General features: G+C 38.1%; 9 protein-coding genes across 9 annotated transcripts; 6 read left to right on the top strand and 3 right to left on the bottom strand. All coding sequences in view use genetic code 12, as the record gives it.

Moving 5' to 3' along the window:
- Positions 1-546: 546 nt before the first annotated feature.
- KGF56_002787 (FAD-binding oxidoreductase) lies at positions 547-2,349 on the top strand (the record flags this gene model as incomplete). Its single annotated transcript, XM_049324054.1, has 1 exon — positions 547-2,349. One exon carries the CDS (start codon positions 547-549, stop codon positions 2,347-2,349), a length of 1,803 nt encoding a protein of 600 aa, XP_049180135.1.
- Positions 2,350-2,567: 218 nt separating this feature from the next.
- Positions 2,568-4,034, top strand: KGF56_002786 (uncharacterized protein; the record flags this gene model as incomplete). Its single annotated transcript, XM_049324053.1, has 1 exon — positions 2,568-4,034. The coding sequence occupies one exon, from the start codon at positions 2,568-2,570 to the stop codon at positions 4,032-4,034; it is 1,467 nt and encodes a 488-aa protein (XP_049180134.1).
- A 1,339-nt stretch (positions 4,035-5,373) lies between these two features.
- Positions 5,374-6,879, top strand: ALD5 (aldehyde dehydrogenase (NAD(P)(+)); the record flags this gene model as incomplete). Its single annotated transcript, XM_049324052.1, has 1 exon — positions 5,374-6,879. The coding sequence occupies one exon, from the start codon at positions 5,374-5,376 to the stop codon at positions 6,877-6,879; it is 1,506 nt and encodes a 501-aa protein (XP_049180133.1).
- Positions 6,880-7,015: 136 nt separating this feature from the next.
- On the bottom strand, positions 7,016-7,411 carry KGF56_002784 (uncharacterized protein; the record flags this gene model as incomplete). The annotated part of the gene is made up of 1 exon (XM_049324051.1): positions 7,016-7,411. One exon carries the CDS (start codon positions 7,409-7,411, stop codon positions 7,016-7,018), a length of 396 nt encoding a protein of 131 aa, XP_049180132.1.
- Positions 7,412-7,626: 215 nt separating this feature from the next.
- Positions 7,627-8,712, top strand: PDR17 (Pdr17p; the record flags this gene model as incomplete). The annotated part of the gene is made up of 1 exon (XM_049324048.1): positions 7,627-8,712. One exon carries the CDS (start codon positions 7,627-7,629, stop codon positions 8,710-8,712), a length of 1,086 nt encoding a protein of 361 aa, XP_049180131.1.
- Positions 8,713-8,955: 243 nt separating this feature from the next.
- Positions 8,956-9,873, top strand: SER2 (phosphoserine phosphatase; the record flags this gene model as incomplete). Its single annotated transcript, XM_049324047.1, has 1 exon — positions 8,956-9,873. One exon carries the CDS (start codon positions 8,956-8,958, stop codon positions 9,871-9,873), a length of 918 nt encoding a protein of 305 aa, XP_049180130.1.
- Positions 9,874-9,897: 24 nt separating this feature from the next.
- Positions 9,898-10,849, bottom strand: KGF56_002781 (aminodeoxychorismate lyase; the record flags this gene model as incomplete). Its single annotated transcript, XM_049324046.1, has 2 exons — positions 9,898-9,921; positions 10,034-10,849. The coding sequence occupies 2 exons, from the start codon at positions 10,847-10,849 to the stop codon at positions 9,898-9,900; spliced, it is 840 nt and encodes a 279-aa protein (XP_049180129.1).
- A 629-nt stretch (positions 10,850-11,478) lies between these two features.
- On the bottom strand, positions 11,479-12,375 carry KGF56_002780 (uncharacterized protein; the record flags this gene model as incomplete). The annotated part of the gene is made up of 1 exon (XM_049324045.1): positions 11,479-12,375. One exon carries the CDS (start codon positions 12,373-12,375, stop codon positions 11,479-11,481), a length of 897 nt encoding a protein of 298 aa, XP_049180128.1.
- Positions 12,376-12,905: 530 nt separating this feature from the next.
- On the top strand, positions 12,906-15,923 carry KGF56_002779 (uncharacterized protein; the record flags this gene model as incomplete). Its single annotated transcript, XM_049324044.1, has 1 exon — positions 12,906-15,923. The coding sequence occupies one exon, from the start codon at positions 12,906-12,908 to the stop codon at positions 15,921-15,923; it is 3,018 nt and encodes a 1,005-aa protein (XP_049180127.1).
- Between the last annotated feature and the right edge of the window lie 136 nt (positions 15,924-16,059).

Below are 16,059 nucleotides of genomic sequence, written 5' to 3'. Positions count from 1 at the left end.
AGTTAATTCAATTAAATCAAATTGAAGAAAACAATATCCTAATGTTAAAGCAACTTTCTTTTTTAAGAAAACAATAACCCAATGTTAAAGCGACCTTTTCTTTTTCTCTTTATTTGACTCTAAAGCAAGCTGGACTTTAGATCCATAGTAATTGGTTAGGAGGTGACTAGTGGTGACATCTATGCATGTTCTTTCGTTGAAAGAGAGAGAGAGAGAGAGAGAGAGAGAGAGAGAGAGAGAGAGAGAGAGAGAGAGATTGTTACCTGATTATGGCGCGGATGAGTTTATTATTGGTAAAGATTGCAAAAAAGATATTATTATTTTTTTTCTTCAAATGTTTGAGGGTCAGCGGCTCGCTCATTACATTTGAGGCATTCCGAAGCAAACAAGTTTATTGCGCCCATTTTAGTAGATCTACGGCATCAAATGCTGTTTAAAGAACAAACTTCCTCCTCCATTTTCCCCCTTTAGAACTTTCGTTCTTTTTCTTACTACTTTTGATACTTTTTTCTTGTAATCGGGGCAACTATAATCGGTATTATTAAAATGTTTCTTAAGAATAGCTGGGGCATTGCAAAGTCATCAAGACGGTTTTTCCAAAGCAGAGCTTCAGATGTTCGAGGAAAAATATTTAGAGCTTCAGATGTTCGAGGAAAAATATTTAGAGCATCAAACTATGTCCTTTTGGGGATAGGTACAGTTACTCTTGGGTACATTGTAAACACATCAGTTGTGGCAAATGATTCCTCTATTAATATTGATATATCGTCCCTTGACAAATCTGATCGTTCAACAAAACCCTTGGCCTCATTGACGTCACCCGTGTATGCAGACGAGAAACAATTTAAAGCGGGATTGGCGAAAATTGTCAAGATAGTAGGCAACGAGAACGTGATTTACAACGAGGAGATACTCAGTGCACATGCTGATTCCTTTTTTTCAACACATCACCCACCAGACCCGGTTAAACAAAAACCAGATGTAGTGATAACGCCATCTTCTACTGAAGAGGTATCCAAGATTATGAAGGTAGCTCACGAGTATAGAATACCCGTTGTTGCGAATTCGGGGTTGACTTCACTAGAAGGGCAGAACATTCACACCAGAGGTCCTTATAGTATATCACTTTCCTTCTCAAAGATGGACAAGATTCTCGCTTTTCATCCTGACGATATGGATGTGGTGGTTCAGCCTGGTGTTGGATGGCAGGAGTTGGACGATTTTCTAAAAGATGACCCGAAAGGCAAGAACTTACTTTTTGGTCCTGATCCAGGCATTGGAGCAAACATTGGAGGTATGGTTGGTACCAGTGCCAGCGGAACCAATGCCTTCAAGTATGGAACAATGAAGGAAAGTGTTGTCAATCTCACTGTTGTGTTGGCAGACGGAACTGTGATCAAGACAAGACAAAGACCAAGAAAGTCAAGTGCTGGATATGATTTGACAAGGTTGTTTATCGGAACTGAAGGTACGGCAGGTGTTGTTACTGAAATCACCTTGAAGTTGCATATACGTCCAAAGGTGGAATATATCACTGTTGTTGCTTTCCCCACAATCAAAGATGCCGCAGCTGCAGCACAGACCATCATCTCAAGAGGCATTCAACCAAATGCAATGGAGCTTTTGAACGATACAATGATCTCCTTTGTCAATGAGATGACGGAAGGGAAAAAAATATTGGAAAAGCCCACATTGTTTTTCAAATTGGGTGGTCCTACTAAGCAAGCGATAAATGAGCAGTCGAAACTTGTTGACGAAATTTCCACTGAGAATTGTGCATTAAAGATTCAAAAAAGTACAAATCCCGAGGAGAATGCCGAATTGTGGGCAGCTAGGAGAAATGGGCTTTGGTCAACTTATGAGTATGGTGCTAAGGTATTGAAGGACCCTAATGACGTGCAAATTTGGACAACTGATGTAGCAGTTCCAGTTTCCAAACTAGCTGACGTCATCAACAAAATCAACGACAATTTAGTAAATCGTGGGTTTGATGGCAAATTTTCTGTGTTGGGCCACATTGGTGATGGAAATTGTCATTTTCTTATTCTTTATAACTCTCCAGATTATGGGAAAGTTCACGCGGCAGTTGACGAAATGGTTGATCTCGCGTTACAATACGAAGGTACATGCACCGGAGAACATGGCGTAGGAATAGGGAAAAGAAAGTACGTCGAGCAAGAGTTGGGAGATACAACAATCGATACTATGAGACAAATCAAACTAGCATTAGACCCACGACGAATCTTGAATCCGGATAAGATCTTCAAGATTGATCCAAAGGATGACTTTGATGAACAGTTAAATGCGGGTCACATTGTTGAGAAACATGAATGTAGACTGAATCATTAGACGTTGTGAACTTGTTATTGTTGTTGTTAGGGAGGGTGCGGGGGTGACGTTTCCCCTTTTGTTCTACCCTTCTTTTTCGTTTCTCGTAGTTCAAACCCCCCTAAGCTAACATCCTCATCTCGACCCACTAAAAAAAAAAAAGAAATAAGAAAAAAAAAACGTTCTGATAAGCGAAATCATCTCTAGTCATCTCCTTTTTTCTTTTATATAACCATTTTATGAGCAGACAACAATGGGTGAAAGGTCCAATTTGTGGAACGGACAACTGCCGTTCTAAGTATTATCGGAATCAAGATGGGTTGTCGATTTGTCAGTTTGGTCATGTTCTTGAAGGTGCTATTGAGTTCAATGATGATCAAGATGTAGCTGTAGTCAGTACCAGGAGGTTAAATACAGTAGCAGTTGACGAACGAGGTCTTTTGGCAAGTCAGTCGAGTCAAAGATATTCCCAGGGTAGGAGAAAAAGGGAAAGAGCGGTTGGGTCTGAGGCGATACCGATATATTTCCGTTGTTTACAGATCTTGTTGAAACATGAGTTAAACGCGATAATTGAATTGTTTTTTAGTGAGAGTATACGACACGACTTGACGTTGATTGTGAAGACCAATTGGTCCAAGGCTTTGAACCGATTTTACAAGGTGGAAGAAAATGCAACAGAACATGATGAGAATGCGAATGCGAATGCGAATAAGAATCACAGTGGACACTTCAAAAAAGAGAGTCTAGATATCTTGGATCTCATTTGCATCATTTATATTTCAAGCTTGTATTTGCAGGCCTACCCGATGTATTTGAGTGATATAATGGAGAGTATGAAACTGGACAAGATACCATTTTTCAAAACTTACCATTTATTACCTAAAGAAGACTTGGATCAGTTGCATGGATCATATCATGGACGTTTACAAGCACATGAAATGCCCCAAGATGGTCAGATATACCGACGACTTTTCCAGTTGAATGCTGTGCTTTTTGAGGAGGAGAAGAAGAAGAAGAAGGAGGAGGAGGAGGAGGAGGAGGAGGAGGAGGAGGAGGAGGAGGAAGGGTGTTTAGCGGTCCCTGTAAGCTATTATTTTCCCTTCATATTCAAGACATTGTCCAAGACATTGAATTTGCCCAATGCGCCAGAGGTGTTTATTCTCATTTACAATTACTTAGAATTGATTAAAATTAACCAGTTTGAAATCAAATCTAGGCTCAAAACTGTAAAGAGATTACTTGATAGTTTTCCAGAAGTTCACATTGTGGTAGTCATTATATTTGTGCTAAAGTTGAATCTTCGATATGGTAAGCAATTGTTTGTGTCAACTAAAAATAAAAGTGATGACAATTATTTGTTCACTATGCCACCCGACAAAATCAATGAATATTGCGATTGGATTTACCAACACTTGGTACCTGACAAGTATACTAATGAGAAGAATGAAATCTCGGTGATGGAAAAGAGATTATTTCAAATTTTTGATTTTAAAGATTCTGCTGAGACTTGTAATCTAGATATAGCTGGATCAGAACAAAAGGTTGTGGCAAACTCGTCGCATGTTGAATATGTAACAGATACAAACGAAATTGACGAAATCTTGTTTCAACAATTAGCTCCTATGATTAATCTTTCAGTTGATCATTTGAAGGAACTTTACAAGTCAATTAGTCAAGCTCACCACCTTAAAGCGCCAATAAATTAAAATCCTTCTCGGCTTTTAAAGAAGAAAGGGAAATTTTCGGAGTTCTTGCTGAAATGCAAATCCTCCTATTTATTAGTGGTGGAACTTGATTTGCGTTTAATTTCCAAAAACGTAAATAAGGAATTTTATAGAAGGTAGCAGTTTGTACGAGGTAGCAGTTTGTACGAGGTAGCAGTTCTTTAAAGGTAGCGGTACAAAATACCAGGTACTTTCTATTTTTTTTTTGGCATCACTTGTTTGAAAAGTGGGGTCGCCGGTAGTAGCCGGAACCGTTGCAGATGTAAATAGTTGTTTATTCCATTAGAAAGATTACAAGTAAAGCTGACCACGAACCATTGAATCGGTTCAATGGACACGATAGAGAGAATAGGGTATGAGATCATCGTACTTATTTTTCAGAGCAAAAGATGACTCTCTAAAGGTAAATGTAACATTCATCTAAGGTGCCGAAATGTCGTTAGTTAGTAAGGAGATATTACTATATCATTACTAATTCTCTGTTCCATTATCCTTATCTTTAGTTGAAAAGCTCTTATGGTTATACACCATTATTTGCTTTTCACTATTAATTTTTCACCATTGATTTTTTCCTATTGATTTTACCATTGTTTTTTTACTATTAATTTACACTATTGATTTTACTCACGGGTTTGATTTTTACTATCGGTTTTACACACGGTTTTGATTTTCACTTGATTTTACACACGGTTTTGATTTTCCGCTATTGATTCTTTCCTTCGTACAAAGGTCTTACCAATAAAGTGCCAAAAATTTTTCTTAGATAATTGTCTTTTCAACAAAACTCGGACTTTTTACTCAACAAAGTTTGTGTTAGATTTTGATCGATTGTGCCTCCGTTGTGATTGTAACTATAATTTGATAGGTCGATGTTTGTATGCAAAAAAAAAAAAAAGAAAATTAAAACTACGTAATAGAAAACCAACAAGCCCAATAAGAATGCTTTGTTTTTATTAGGCTTGTTCTCAACCCCACAACGTACATCTCGTTCAGCATGTTCTTCTATGTAATGTAATTTTTATTTTTTTCGGCGTGTACATTATAGTAAAAGATTAGAGTATGCTTAATGATTGTTTCTTTCAACAACATGCATCAAAGCAATTAATTGTTGAGTATATAAATAAATCTCGGAGTACCATCAACCTTATTTTATCTCCTCTTTTTCTCTTTTCTTTACTTCTCAACCTCTATACCTTTTTTCTTTTTTTTAAAACGAGTGTTGTGCCAACAAAGAGTTATGTTGACAAAGACATGTATAAGAAACAGGATCCTTGCTTCTAGGATCCTGTTGAATTCTCGAAGAACGTTTTATCCATCAACTATGAAATTAGCTGATTTGCCATTAAAAGTAAAAGTTAAAATTCCAACCGGTAGGGAGTATGAGCAACCTACAGGGTTATTCATCAACAACGAGTTTGTTTATCCAAAACAGAAAAAAACGTTTGATGTTATCTCACCTACCAATGAAGAGTCTATCACTTCGGTGTATGAAGCTCTTGAAGAAGACGTAGATATTGCCGTTGAAGCTGCTAATGCTGCTTATCCTAGATGGTCAACATCACCTCCAGCTGTTAGAGCCAAGGTTTTGTACAAGTTGGCTGATTTGATTGACGAGAACGCTGACTTGTTGGCTGAGATTGAAACTTTTGACAATGGTAAATCCTTGATGAACTCAAAGGGTGATGTTGCATTGACTGCCGCTTACTTTAGATCCTGTGCTGGTTGGTGTGATAAGATTTTGGGTAATTTGATCAACACAGGTGCCACTCACTTGAACTATACTCAGAGAGTGCCATTAGTTTGTGGACAAATCATTCCATGGAACTTCCCCATCTTGATGTTGTCGTGGAAATTGGGACCAGTTTTGGCATCAGGATCCACCACGGTTTTGAAATCTGCCGAGTCTACCCCCTTGTCGGCATTGTATGTTGGTAAGTTGTTAGTCGAAGCTGGTATGCCAAAGGGTGTTGTCAACATCATCTCTGGTTTCGGTAACCCTGCAGGTGCTGCTATTGCATCACATCCTAAATTGGAAAAGGTTGCATTTACCGGATCAACTGCGGTTGGACGAAAAATAATGAAAGCAGCTGCTGAATCCAACTTGAAGAAAGTTACTTTGGAATTGGGAGGTAAATCACCAAATATTGTTTTCAATGATGCTGACATTGATCGCACTATTCAAAATTTAGTGATGGCTATCTTTTACAACTCAGGTGAAGTTTGCTGTGCTGGTTCACGTGTTTTGATCCAATCTGGTGTCTATGACGAGGTTTTGGCCAAGTTCAAGAAAGCAGCTGAAAGCATCAAAGTTGGCAATCCATTTGACCCAGAAACCTTTATGGGTGCACAAGCATCAGAGATTCAATTATCTAAGATTTTAAATTATATTGAATCAGGAAAAGGACAAGGAGCTAAGATCCTCACAGGTGGCCAAAGGTGTCAAGGTAAAGGTTTCTTCCTTCAACCAACCATCTTTACCGATGTCAAGGATGACATGAAGATTGTAAAGGAAGAGATTTTTGGTCCCGTTGTGTCAATTATCAAGTTTGATACCGTTGAAGAAGCCATCGCCTTGGCAAATAACACAGAGTACGGTTTAGCAGCTGGTATCCATACTAGTAACATCAACCAAGCCATCCATGTCTCCAACAAGATCAATGCTGGTACCGTATGGATCAACACATACAATGACTTTAATCCAATGGTTCCATTTGGTGGCTTCCACTCTTCTGGTATTGGTAGAGAAATGGGAGAGGAAGTGTTCCACGAATACACTCAATGTAAAGCCGTCAGAATCAAATTGCTGCTTCCAGGTACAAAACTCTAAAACACAATGCAATATCCATTAGGACATGTCAGAGAAGGTAAATATTGTCTTTGCAACTTGAATGTATATATACCAGCCTGGCTCTTTTTTTTTTTTTTTTTCTTTCTTTCTTTTAAGTCCTTTTAGAACAAAACATTTATACACTTATCCAGTATACCGTCAAAAGTAAAGCTCTAGCAGTATTTTCGCTTGCGTGCTCCACTTTCTCAGAAGAGGAGGAAGGGGAGGAGGGGGAGGAGGAGTCTAAATCTCTGTTCATTTGAACAGTTATACATCCATCTTTCGAAGGCTCCCAATAAGCTACAAAATCTGTCTCTATGTTCAAATCAATCTTTTGAGATTCAACTTTCATCTTGGTGCATTGAATAATAAATTTGTGCTTAGATGAAATCTTGTCCAACTCATGGCCAATTCTTTCAATCAACGCTTTTGGTTCTAATGCATAATGTTCATTTATGATTTTAAGAAGTTGGTCCTCTGTGAAAGGTGCTTCCAAGCATTGCGACCTGTTTGTAATCTTCACTATTCCCATCTTCTAATGGATAAACTTTCCCTCCTAAAAAAAAAAAGAAAGGTAAAGAAAGGAAAGGGAAAGAAAAAAAAAAACAATTGATGGAGAATTCAAACTTCCGATAACGTGTATAGAAAATTAGTTTGATTATTTTTTCTACTTTTTATTTCAAGAGAAACGATATTGATACAAGCTTTTTGAAGCACCCCCACTTTTCTAGAAGCGTGGCACTTGAAATGAGGCTTTTCCGCTTTGGAAGTGATGATACTGAGACAGAAAGCGGGAAAAGTCAAACCTCGGAAGTAGGGTCTATTTCATCAAAGTCTACAGCAGCAACAAGTCAGTTACCACCTTTTTTGATAAAGCGCCAAACACCATTTGAACAACCAGTAAATCCCATTAAACCACCAAAATTTGACTTGAGTTTTGAACAGGAAAAATTATATGAACAGCTACTCGGTTACTACCAAGATTACATAACCAAGGAGATTCCAATTGACGATTCACACAATGCGCCAACGCATCCTATCACAGAGGAGGAACTAGGTTGGCTTTCAAAAGAGTGCCTTTTAAGGTACTTGCGTGCGAGTAAATGGAAATTGGATGTTGCAATCAAAAGGTTACATGAAACAATAATTTGGAGAAGATCGTTTGGCGTTGTTCATATTCCAAATAACACCAACAAAAATAAACTAATCACCGCTAATATGGTTGCTGCTGAAAATGAAACCGGGAAGCAATTGATAGTAGGATACGATAACGATAACCGGCCATGTCTTTATTTGCGCAATGGGTATCAAAACACCTCGGGGGGACTTAGACAGGTGCAGCATTTGGTATTTATGTTGGAAAGAGTTATTCAGTTTATGCCTCCAGGACAGGATAGTCTTGCGCTCTTGATAGATTTCAAAGCGGCTCCATCTGAATTGAAATTGTCTTCAAAATTTCCATCTTTGTCAACGTCGCAGCAGTGTCTACATATTCTTCAAAGTCATTATCCCGAAAGACTAGGTAGAGGCTTATTTACAAATATCCCCTTGATTGGACAGGCATTTTTCAAACTTGTGGGACCTTTTATAGACCCGCACACTAGACTGAAAACCATATATGACCAGCCATTTGCTAATTTCGTCCCCGCAGAACAATTGGATAAGGAATTCCAAGGACTTGTGGATTTTCAATACGTCCATGACATTTACTGGCCAAAAATGAATGAAATTGCCGAGTATAAACACAAGGTGTACATGGAGAATTTTAGAAGACTTGGGTCCAAGATTGGGTTGAGTGAGTATGATTTAAGATTGGAACAAAAAGAGGATTAGAAGCACACTCGAGAAATCTATTGTAAATCAGCAGCAACAGGAACGACCACGTGTGTACCATTTATACCTCAGTTAGAGTTTATAGAATATAGAGGATAATCCATCACCACTCCACTCCACATTATCTACGACTAACAATTATCTGATGCGCATCGCATAATTCTTATTCTTATTTTTTTTTTTTTCATTTTTTTCACTTCCTTCAGTACCAGTTAGTTGTTACACTAGCAGTAATAGTGAACCATGCAACAGTGTGTAATTACTGCTATATCACATTTGGATATACTTTCCAATGATACTTTACAAAAAATTGAACAGTTTGTGAAGGAAACTTTGGGAGTGGATCTGTCAACTATAGATATAAAACAACTTTCTCCACGTGCATACGACTACTTTGTAGAGATTTCAGACTTGGATAAATGTCGAGAATTGGTCAAGACTCAATGCTTGAAGCAAGATTACGACTTGATAATCCAGGCGGTTTCAACGAGACAAAACAAGAAACTATTTGTTTTCGATATGGACTCAACTTTGATATATCAAGAAGTTATCGAGCTAATAGCTGCATATGCTGGAATTCAAGACAAAGTTGCAGAGATCACAAACCGAGCTATGAATGGGGAAATTGATTTCAATGAGAGTTTAAAGGAGAGAGTCGGTCTACTACGCGGAATAAATTCAACGACAATATGGCGCGAATTGGAACAGAAAATTGAAATTACAAATGGTGTAAAGCCCTTGACTAAAGCGTTGAAAAATATGGGATGCACATTGGCAGTTTGCTCTGGTGGATTCATACCGCTAGCAGAGCATATTAAGGAACAGTTGGGTTTAGACTATGCTTTTGCGAATAAATTGAGTGTTGATGACGATAACATTTTGAATGGAGAAACAGTTGGCGAAATTGTCAATGGTGAAAGAAAGGCCGAGCTATTGTTAGAGATTGCCCAAAAGCATAACATATCACCTGCAAATGCAGTGGCTATAGGTGATGGGGCAAACGATTTGAAAATGATGTCAGTTGCTGGTTTTGGTATTGCTTGGAATGCCAAACCAAAAGTTCAGTTATTAGCTCCTGCATGCTTAAACACAACGTCACTTTTGGATGTATTGTATATAATGGGTCACACCGATGAGCAGATAAAGACCCTTATAGAGTAGAAGTAGATTCTGAAGTAGTCTCCATCATTTGAACAATTTTTCCTCGTACTACCCCCATGACACCATTGAATAGTAATACGTCAGTTCCAACTCTTATTTGATCCATTGATATCATGCCTTCTTCAATAAGGTTTTTGCGCAACAAAAAGTGACGCGTTACGCCACAAAGACATCCTGAGCTCAACATTGGCGTAACCCATTTCCCATCTTCTTCGAGCTTCACTGCAACATTTGAAATCGAACCTTCCATAAGGTGGTTTTGGGTGTTGAACAACAATACTTCTTCACGCCCTGGTTTCAAACCTGGTAGAACCTTTCTAGCTCGGTTGTAAACGTCTCGACTGGTTGTTTTGAAAGAAGTAAATGGAGAAATCAAGCAAGATTCGTTATTAGTGTATACATCCCATATATTATCACTTTTCCCTTCTTCTTCTTCATTTTCATTATCATTTCTTCTTCCAAAATTATGTAGGAAATGGAATTTTTCCATGTCTTCCACTTTCGGGCATAAAACACCAAGCAAATTTTTTCTGATAGGCGTATTGTGAATCTCTAGCTTTACTGATCCGTCGAGTTGGAATAAACCTCTAATCTTGTGAGGTGCCAATATTAACGCATCCAGGCTCTTCAAACACGCAATTAACTGTTTTAACAAGTCCTCCTCTGTAATTTCAAAGTCCAAAACAGTTTCACACAAATAATGGAAAAACTCAAACGTAAACCTCAATCTCTTTACATGTTCTGGTAGTAAAAAAAAATTTTGTCTAGTTATTTCTTCATATTTAACTGGTGGAACATCAGATATATCTGGATCGTATCGAATTGTAGATAAAATTGCAAAATCGCAATTTGGCTGAATCACATTCGGTTCTTGGGGAAAACTTGAAACCACATATTCCTTATATATTCCCTTTAACTTTTCTTCAATCTCAAACAGCGAGATGGCTGAATCATCTACATCTGTCGCTTCTATCATCTATCAGGCGTAGAAGTTTTATGCAAATTGTTTTCCAAATAACTTTTCCAAAGAGTGAAAAAAAAGAAAAAAGAAGAGAACAGACACTATTGAGCAAAGCGAGATGGTTTCGGTGTAGTCAGTGCTGCTCCACTATTGAGCAAAGCGAGATGGTGTCGGTGTAGTCAGTGCTGCTCCACTTTCGAGCAAAGCTACAAAGTGTTGTAACAAGCTACAAAGTGCTTGACATGTAAAACTGATGAGCTCTAGCGCATACCGAAACAAATAAACTCAATTGATCTTTGGCTGTAGTTTAGTGCGTGGGCAACTTTTAATGATATAGAAGACAGCGTAGAAATAGAGGATAAGGTGAAAGTAGAGGTTGTATAACGATGGCTGTAGAGTTTGGAGGAGTGCCGATATTGTTGATAGTTTCACTAGTCACTCTTGCTCGATAGTGTAAATTGGTAGAGGGTATCAAGTGAGATGGAGTAAATACAAAAGGCGGAGCCAAAAGTGGTGTTGCTGTAGAAATATTGCAAAAGTAGCGCAGGATGTAAACACTAGTGTCGTCTATGGTTTCGCTATTTGTAGGAATCGGAGAAGATGATCCGTGTATATGTATTTAATTGCATTTAGTTAAAGCACCTTCAATACGGCCTGAATCTTTTCTTCTCCCTCATTAATCTCACTTTCTCTTGATCCGCCTTAAACTTGTTCAACAATTCATTCATTTCCTCCTTTTTGCGTTGTCTCAATTGAAATCTATAAAAATCCGGTTTTTCATTCTTCTTTGATTTCTTTTGAGCCTTTTCACTCTCTATGGTCTTGGTTAATTTCTGCTTGCCCAATACACCGGCTTTCGTCTTTCTATGAGATCCAACTACCAACGTGAACCCATCTTCATCAACTAGATTAGCCTGTGCCTGTAGATTCTCGATACTCTCCTTCTCGGCCCTATCGAAATCACTCAAAGCCTGAGCCACTTGTTCTGACAATTTTTCATTATCTAGCATTAGCAGCTGGTATTGTGTAAGGTAGTATGAAGATGATACAAATTTGATTGGCCATATCGACTGTGATAGTGGTGGTGAAGAAAAAGAAGAAGAAGAAGATGATGATAGTGAAAGCTTCTTTAGCGCATTGAATGCAAGTTGGAAAGAAGCCTTGTCTATAAAAGTCACTATTGCCGAGTTTTTCGGTAATCTGCTTGCAACTTCATCTATTGTGTTTGCAGATAAGTCGGAGGTTAGTTTAGACAAATTAACCCAAGCATCCTCTTCACAACTTGTGAGATACGACTCGGTATAGTTTTCTATAGTTGCGCCCAAAGCTACACTTTGAAAATATTTCCTTATAGTTGCCAAATCACTCAATATAGGTAAATTGCACATGAACAAAGACCTGTGGCTACCATCACCACCACCACCATCATTTCCACTATTCTTGACATCGTGTTTCTTGAAATATATATAGTGCTTTGAGTTGCAATCCTCTATTGTCACAGGTAAAACGTAAAACCCTTTAATTTCTAATAGCTGTCCCATTTCTCCTTGCCTCTTTTACCTCCTTTCCCTTCTATCGGCGAGCCTTGCCTCTAAATCCTCTTTCCAATAAAATGAAAAGTTTGCTCTATAACCTATTGATATTAAATCATCGATGCTTTTGGTAGTGTGAATTTGCATCAAAAAAAAATCTTTTTTTTTTTTGGTCTCTTTGTATTATGAAAATTTTTTTGTATGGTGCCTTTCTACGTAGTAGTTTTTAGATTAATACAAGCAATAGATTAAAAAGGTTTTGCAATACCGCGGATAAAGGTAAGAGGAATTGACTTTAATTTGCTAAAGAGGCCGCTTTTAACTGAAGAGCTGATTACTTACGGCTTGTTTTTCTAAAGAGCTGTTGACTAGGGAGCTGCCATTGACTAGGGAGCCGCCATTGACTAGGGAGCCGCTATTGACCAAGAAGTCGCTGTTAATTAGGGAGCCTCTTTTCATTTGAGGAGCTGCTATTGACTAGCCTGTTACAACACCATCTCGCTCTGCTCGATAGTGTTGCAGCATTCAAAGTTAACCAAATGGATAAGGAATCCTTATTGAAAGCGCTTGAGGGAACTCTCGATCCCAACAAGCATGTTAGAAATTCAAGTGAACAAACACTACATGTATACGAACAACAACCTGGTTTTACTAGCTACTTGTTGGATTTGATATGCGAAGAAGCAGTTCAACTTGGAACACAGATTTCTGCAGCCATTTTTTTCAAGAATAGAATTAGCAACTATTGGGTCTTGTCTGAATATACTAAACAACTGTCGGCATGTTTCATACTGGAAAATGAAAAAGCAACAATTAAGGAAAAATTGGTAACAACCTTGATCAAAACACATAACATATCCCAAGTCAAGTCTTCACTAACAACGGCGTTGAGTAGCATTTTAAGCTATGACAAGTGGGATAATATTATACCGCTAATAACCCGCTTGCTTACCTCACAGGATAAAGATCAAATATTCACAGGATTGATAGTTCTCTACGAATTAGTGAAAAGTTATAGATGGACCGGTACAGAAGCAAAGAATTTTGTCAATCCAGTCATGGAAGACGTGACACAACAGGTGTTTCCCTTGATCGAATCCATGGCAAACACACTCGTGGAAAGCGACAGCAGCAATAGCGCAAGCGATGAAATGCTTTACCTTATTGTAAAGACGTTTAAAAACGCAACGTATTCGAGTTTGCCTTCATATTTCCAGGATGCAAGTAAATTGGGTCTGTGGTGCCAAATACAACTCATGATTATAAACAAACCATTGCCCAAAGAAGTGCTAGAGGAGGACATGGTTGAGCAACGTGTTACTAACCTCAGAGTAAAAACGGTCAAATGGTGCTTTGCCAATATAAACCGTTTGATCAATAAGCATGGTGGTGGAATATTATCTGCAAAAAGTGACCCTGAGTTCATATCAGTATTTTTGACCAACTTTGTTCCTCAGATATTAAATGCTTACTGGGAAATCATCGAAGATTGGGCATCGAAAAAGATGTGGTTGAGCCCAGTATCCATGTACTATATGATTTCATTTTTGGAACAAGTTATTGAAACTCCTTGTTGGCCATTAGTAAAAGAAAAATTGGACGCAATCATTAAGCATCTTATACTACCATCGCTACAAGCCAGCAAAGAGAATATAGAGCTATATGAAGATGACCCTCTTGAATACGTTAGACGGTTTTTTGACGTTAATCGTGAGCAAAAAACCGGCGATGTTGCATCGATCAATTTCATCCACAGATTAGCAAATAAAAAACTTAAAGAGACGATAGCCCTTTTATTTGGCATAGCTAACGATATCTTTGTTGAAAGAATGAATAATCGTGAAAACATTGAAAGCGCTATGAAGACAGAGGGAGCTTTGAAAATATTATCAACGATATCTTATAGATTAGATGATCACAGCTCTACTTGCCATGGGCAAATAGATAAAGTGTTGGATACTTTTGTTACCCCGGAATTATTAGAGGAGCAATCAAGTAAAACTCCGTGGCTAACTGCAAGAGCTTGTGATACCATTGCCATGTTTCAAACTCATCACTATGAGGATGTTGGCGTTTTACATAACATTTTCCAAGGCATTATTAGATGTTTTCAGGACGAATCTCAATTCCCGATTCAATTGACTGCTGCCGATGCCCTTGCTACCTTAGTTAACGAGGTACCAGTGGCAGAACAAGTAGCGTCTCAGGCGCCACAATTAATGGAGAACTTGTTAGAAAAATCAAAAAAGTATGAGAGCGATATTCTCACAAATGTCATGGACACGTTTGTGGAAAAGTTTGCTAAAAACTTGGAGCCTTACGCTGTAGAACTTGGAACAAAGTTGGCAAACCATTTTATTCTTATAGGCAATGAAATTTTGGAGCTGCAAAGCTCAGGGCGTATTGATGAGGACAAAGAGTTGCAAGCGGGCGGAATACTAAATACGTTAACAACTTTGGTGATATCCATGTCAAATGCAAAAGAAATCGGACAACCTTTAGAGCAAGTCTTGAGAGAATTGATAGTTTTTGTTATTGAAAATGCCATGGTGGTATTTTTAACTGATGTTGTAGAAATTTTAGAATCTTTACTACACTTGAGGAATGAAGTATCCGATATCATGTGGTCTATTTTTAAGGCTGTTCTTGAAGCCTTCGACACGTATGCTCTTGAATACTTTGACCAGTTGCAACCCTTTTTCACAGGAATCATTAACAAAGGATTCACTAATCCACAAATCACTATGGAGAACCCCTTTGTTCAATCTTTGATAAATGTGTGTCTTAATGTGTTAAAAGAAGAAGAAACCGATCTGGTTTTTGCACACTTGGCATTTGAAGACATTGAGTTGACTATTTTGGCGATGAACACAAGGATAGCTTCCTTTATACCAAAAGTGTTGCCGGAAATCTTTGACATTTACAACAAGCTAGATGCGCAAGACGCATTTGACGGATGTATGTTGCATCGATTATCGTTGTTGAGGATTTTGTTTGCCTGTGTATACATTGACCCGATGGCTACTATACAGCTTATTTCAGCAAAGGCCTTTTTGATTGAGTTTTTCAAACTATGGATACAGTATACTGATGATTTCCAAAGTGTGTATGGTTGTAAGTTGCAGTTGCTATGCGCCATGGCCATAATCAAGAGTGATGCGATTAAACGAATACCAGAGGACTTGGTTGGAGAAACTGTGGATTTGTTGCTTGGGAACCTTACAGCTTTGCCAAATGCAATCAAAACGAAAAATGCCATCTTGATGAATGAAACTAGTCAAAAAGAGCAGATCAATAATATCATCGAAGAGGGTAATGACACTGATAAGTACGAGGAAATCGCGGGGATTCAAGACGAGTACGAGCTAGACGAAGCTGAAATGGAGGCATTGAAGGAAACTCCAATTGACAAGATGAATGCATTTGAAGAATTTGTAGATATGTTCCTTTCACTAAAACAAGGAGACCCTGAAAAGTATAAAGTTTTATTTGACGATTTGAACGATAGCAAAATAGAGCTCATAAATGGTTTAATTAAAGTTACCCAGGCCCACTAACCAAGATACTCATTCTCAAAGCATCTACCCAACTATTAATAATGATATAAATATACTTCATCCTTCTATATATGCAACTGGTAGCAAATTGTCTGCTACCTCCCGTAGACTTTTTTTTCTTCTTCTTTGTTCTAAA

The sequence above is a fragment of the Candida oxycetoniae genome, assembly GCF_023343755.2.
Source record: "Candida oxycetoniae strain CBS 10844 chromosome Unknown scaffold27, whole genome shotgun sequence".
NCBI lineage: Eukaryota > Fungi > Ascomycota > Pichiomycetes > Serinales > Debaryomycetaceae > Lodderomyces > Lodderomyces oxycetoniae.
The sequence above is the reverse complement of the archived record's forward strand: the minus strand, read 5'-3'. Positions and strand labels throughout refer to the sequence as shown.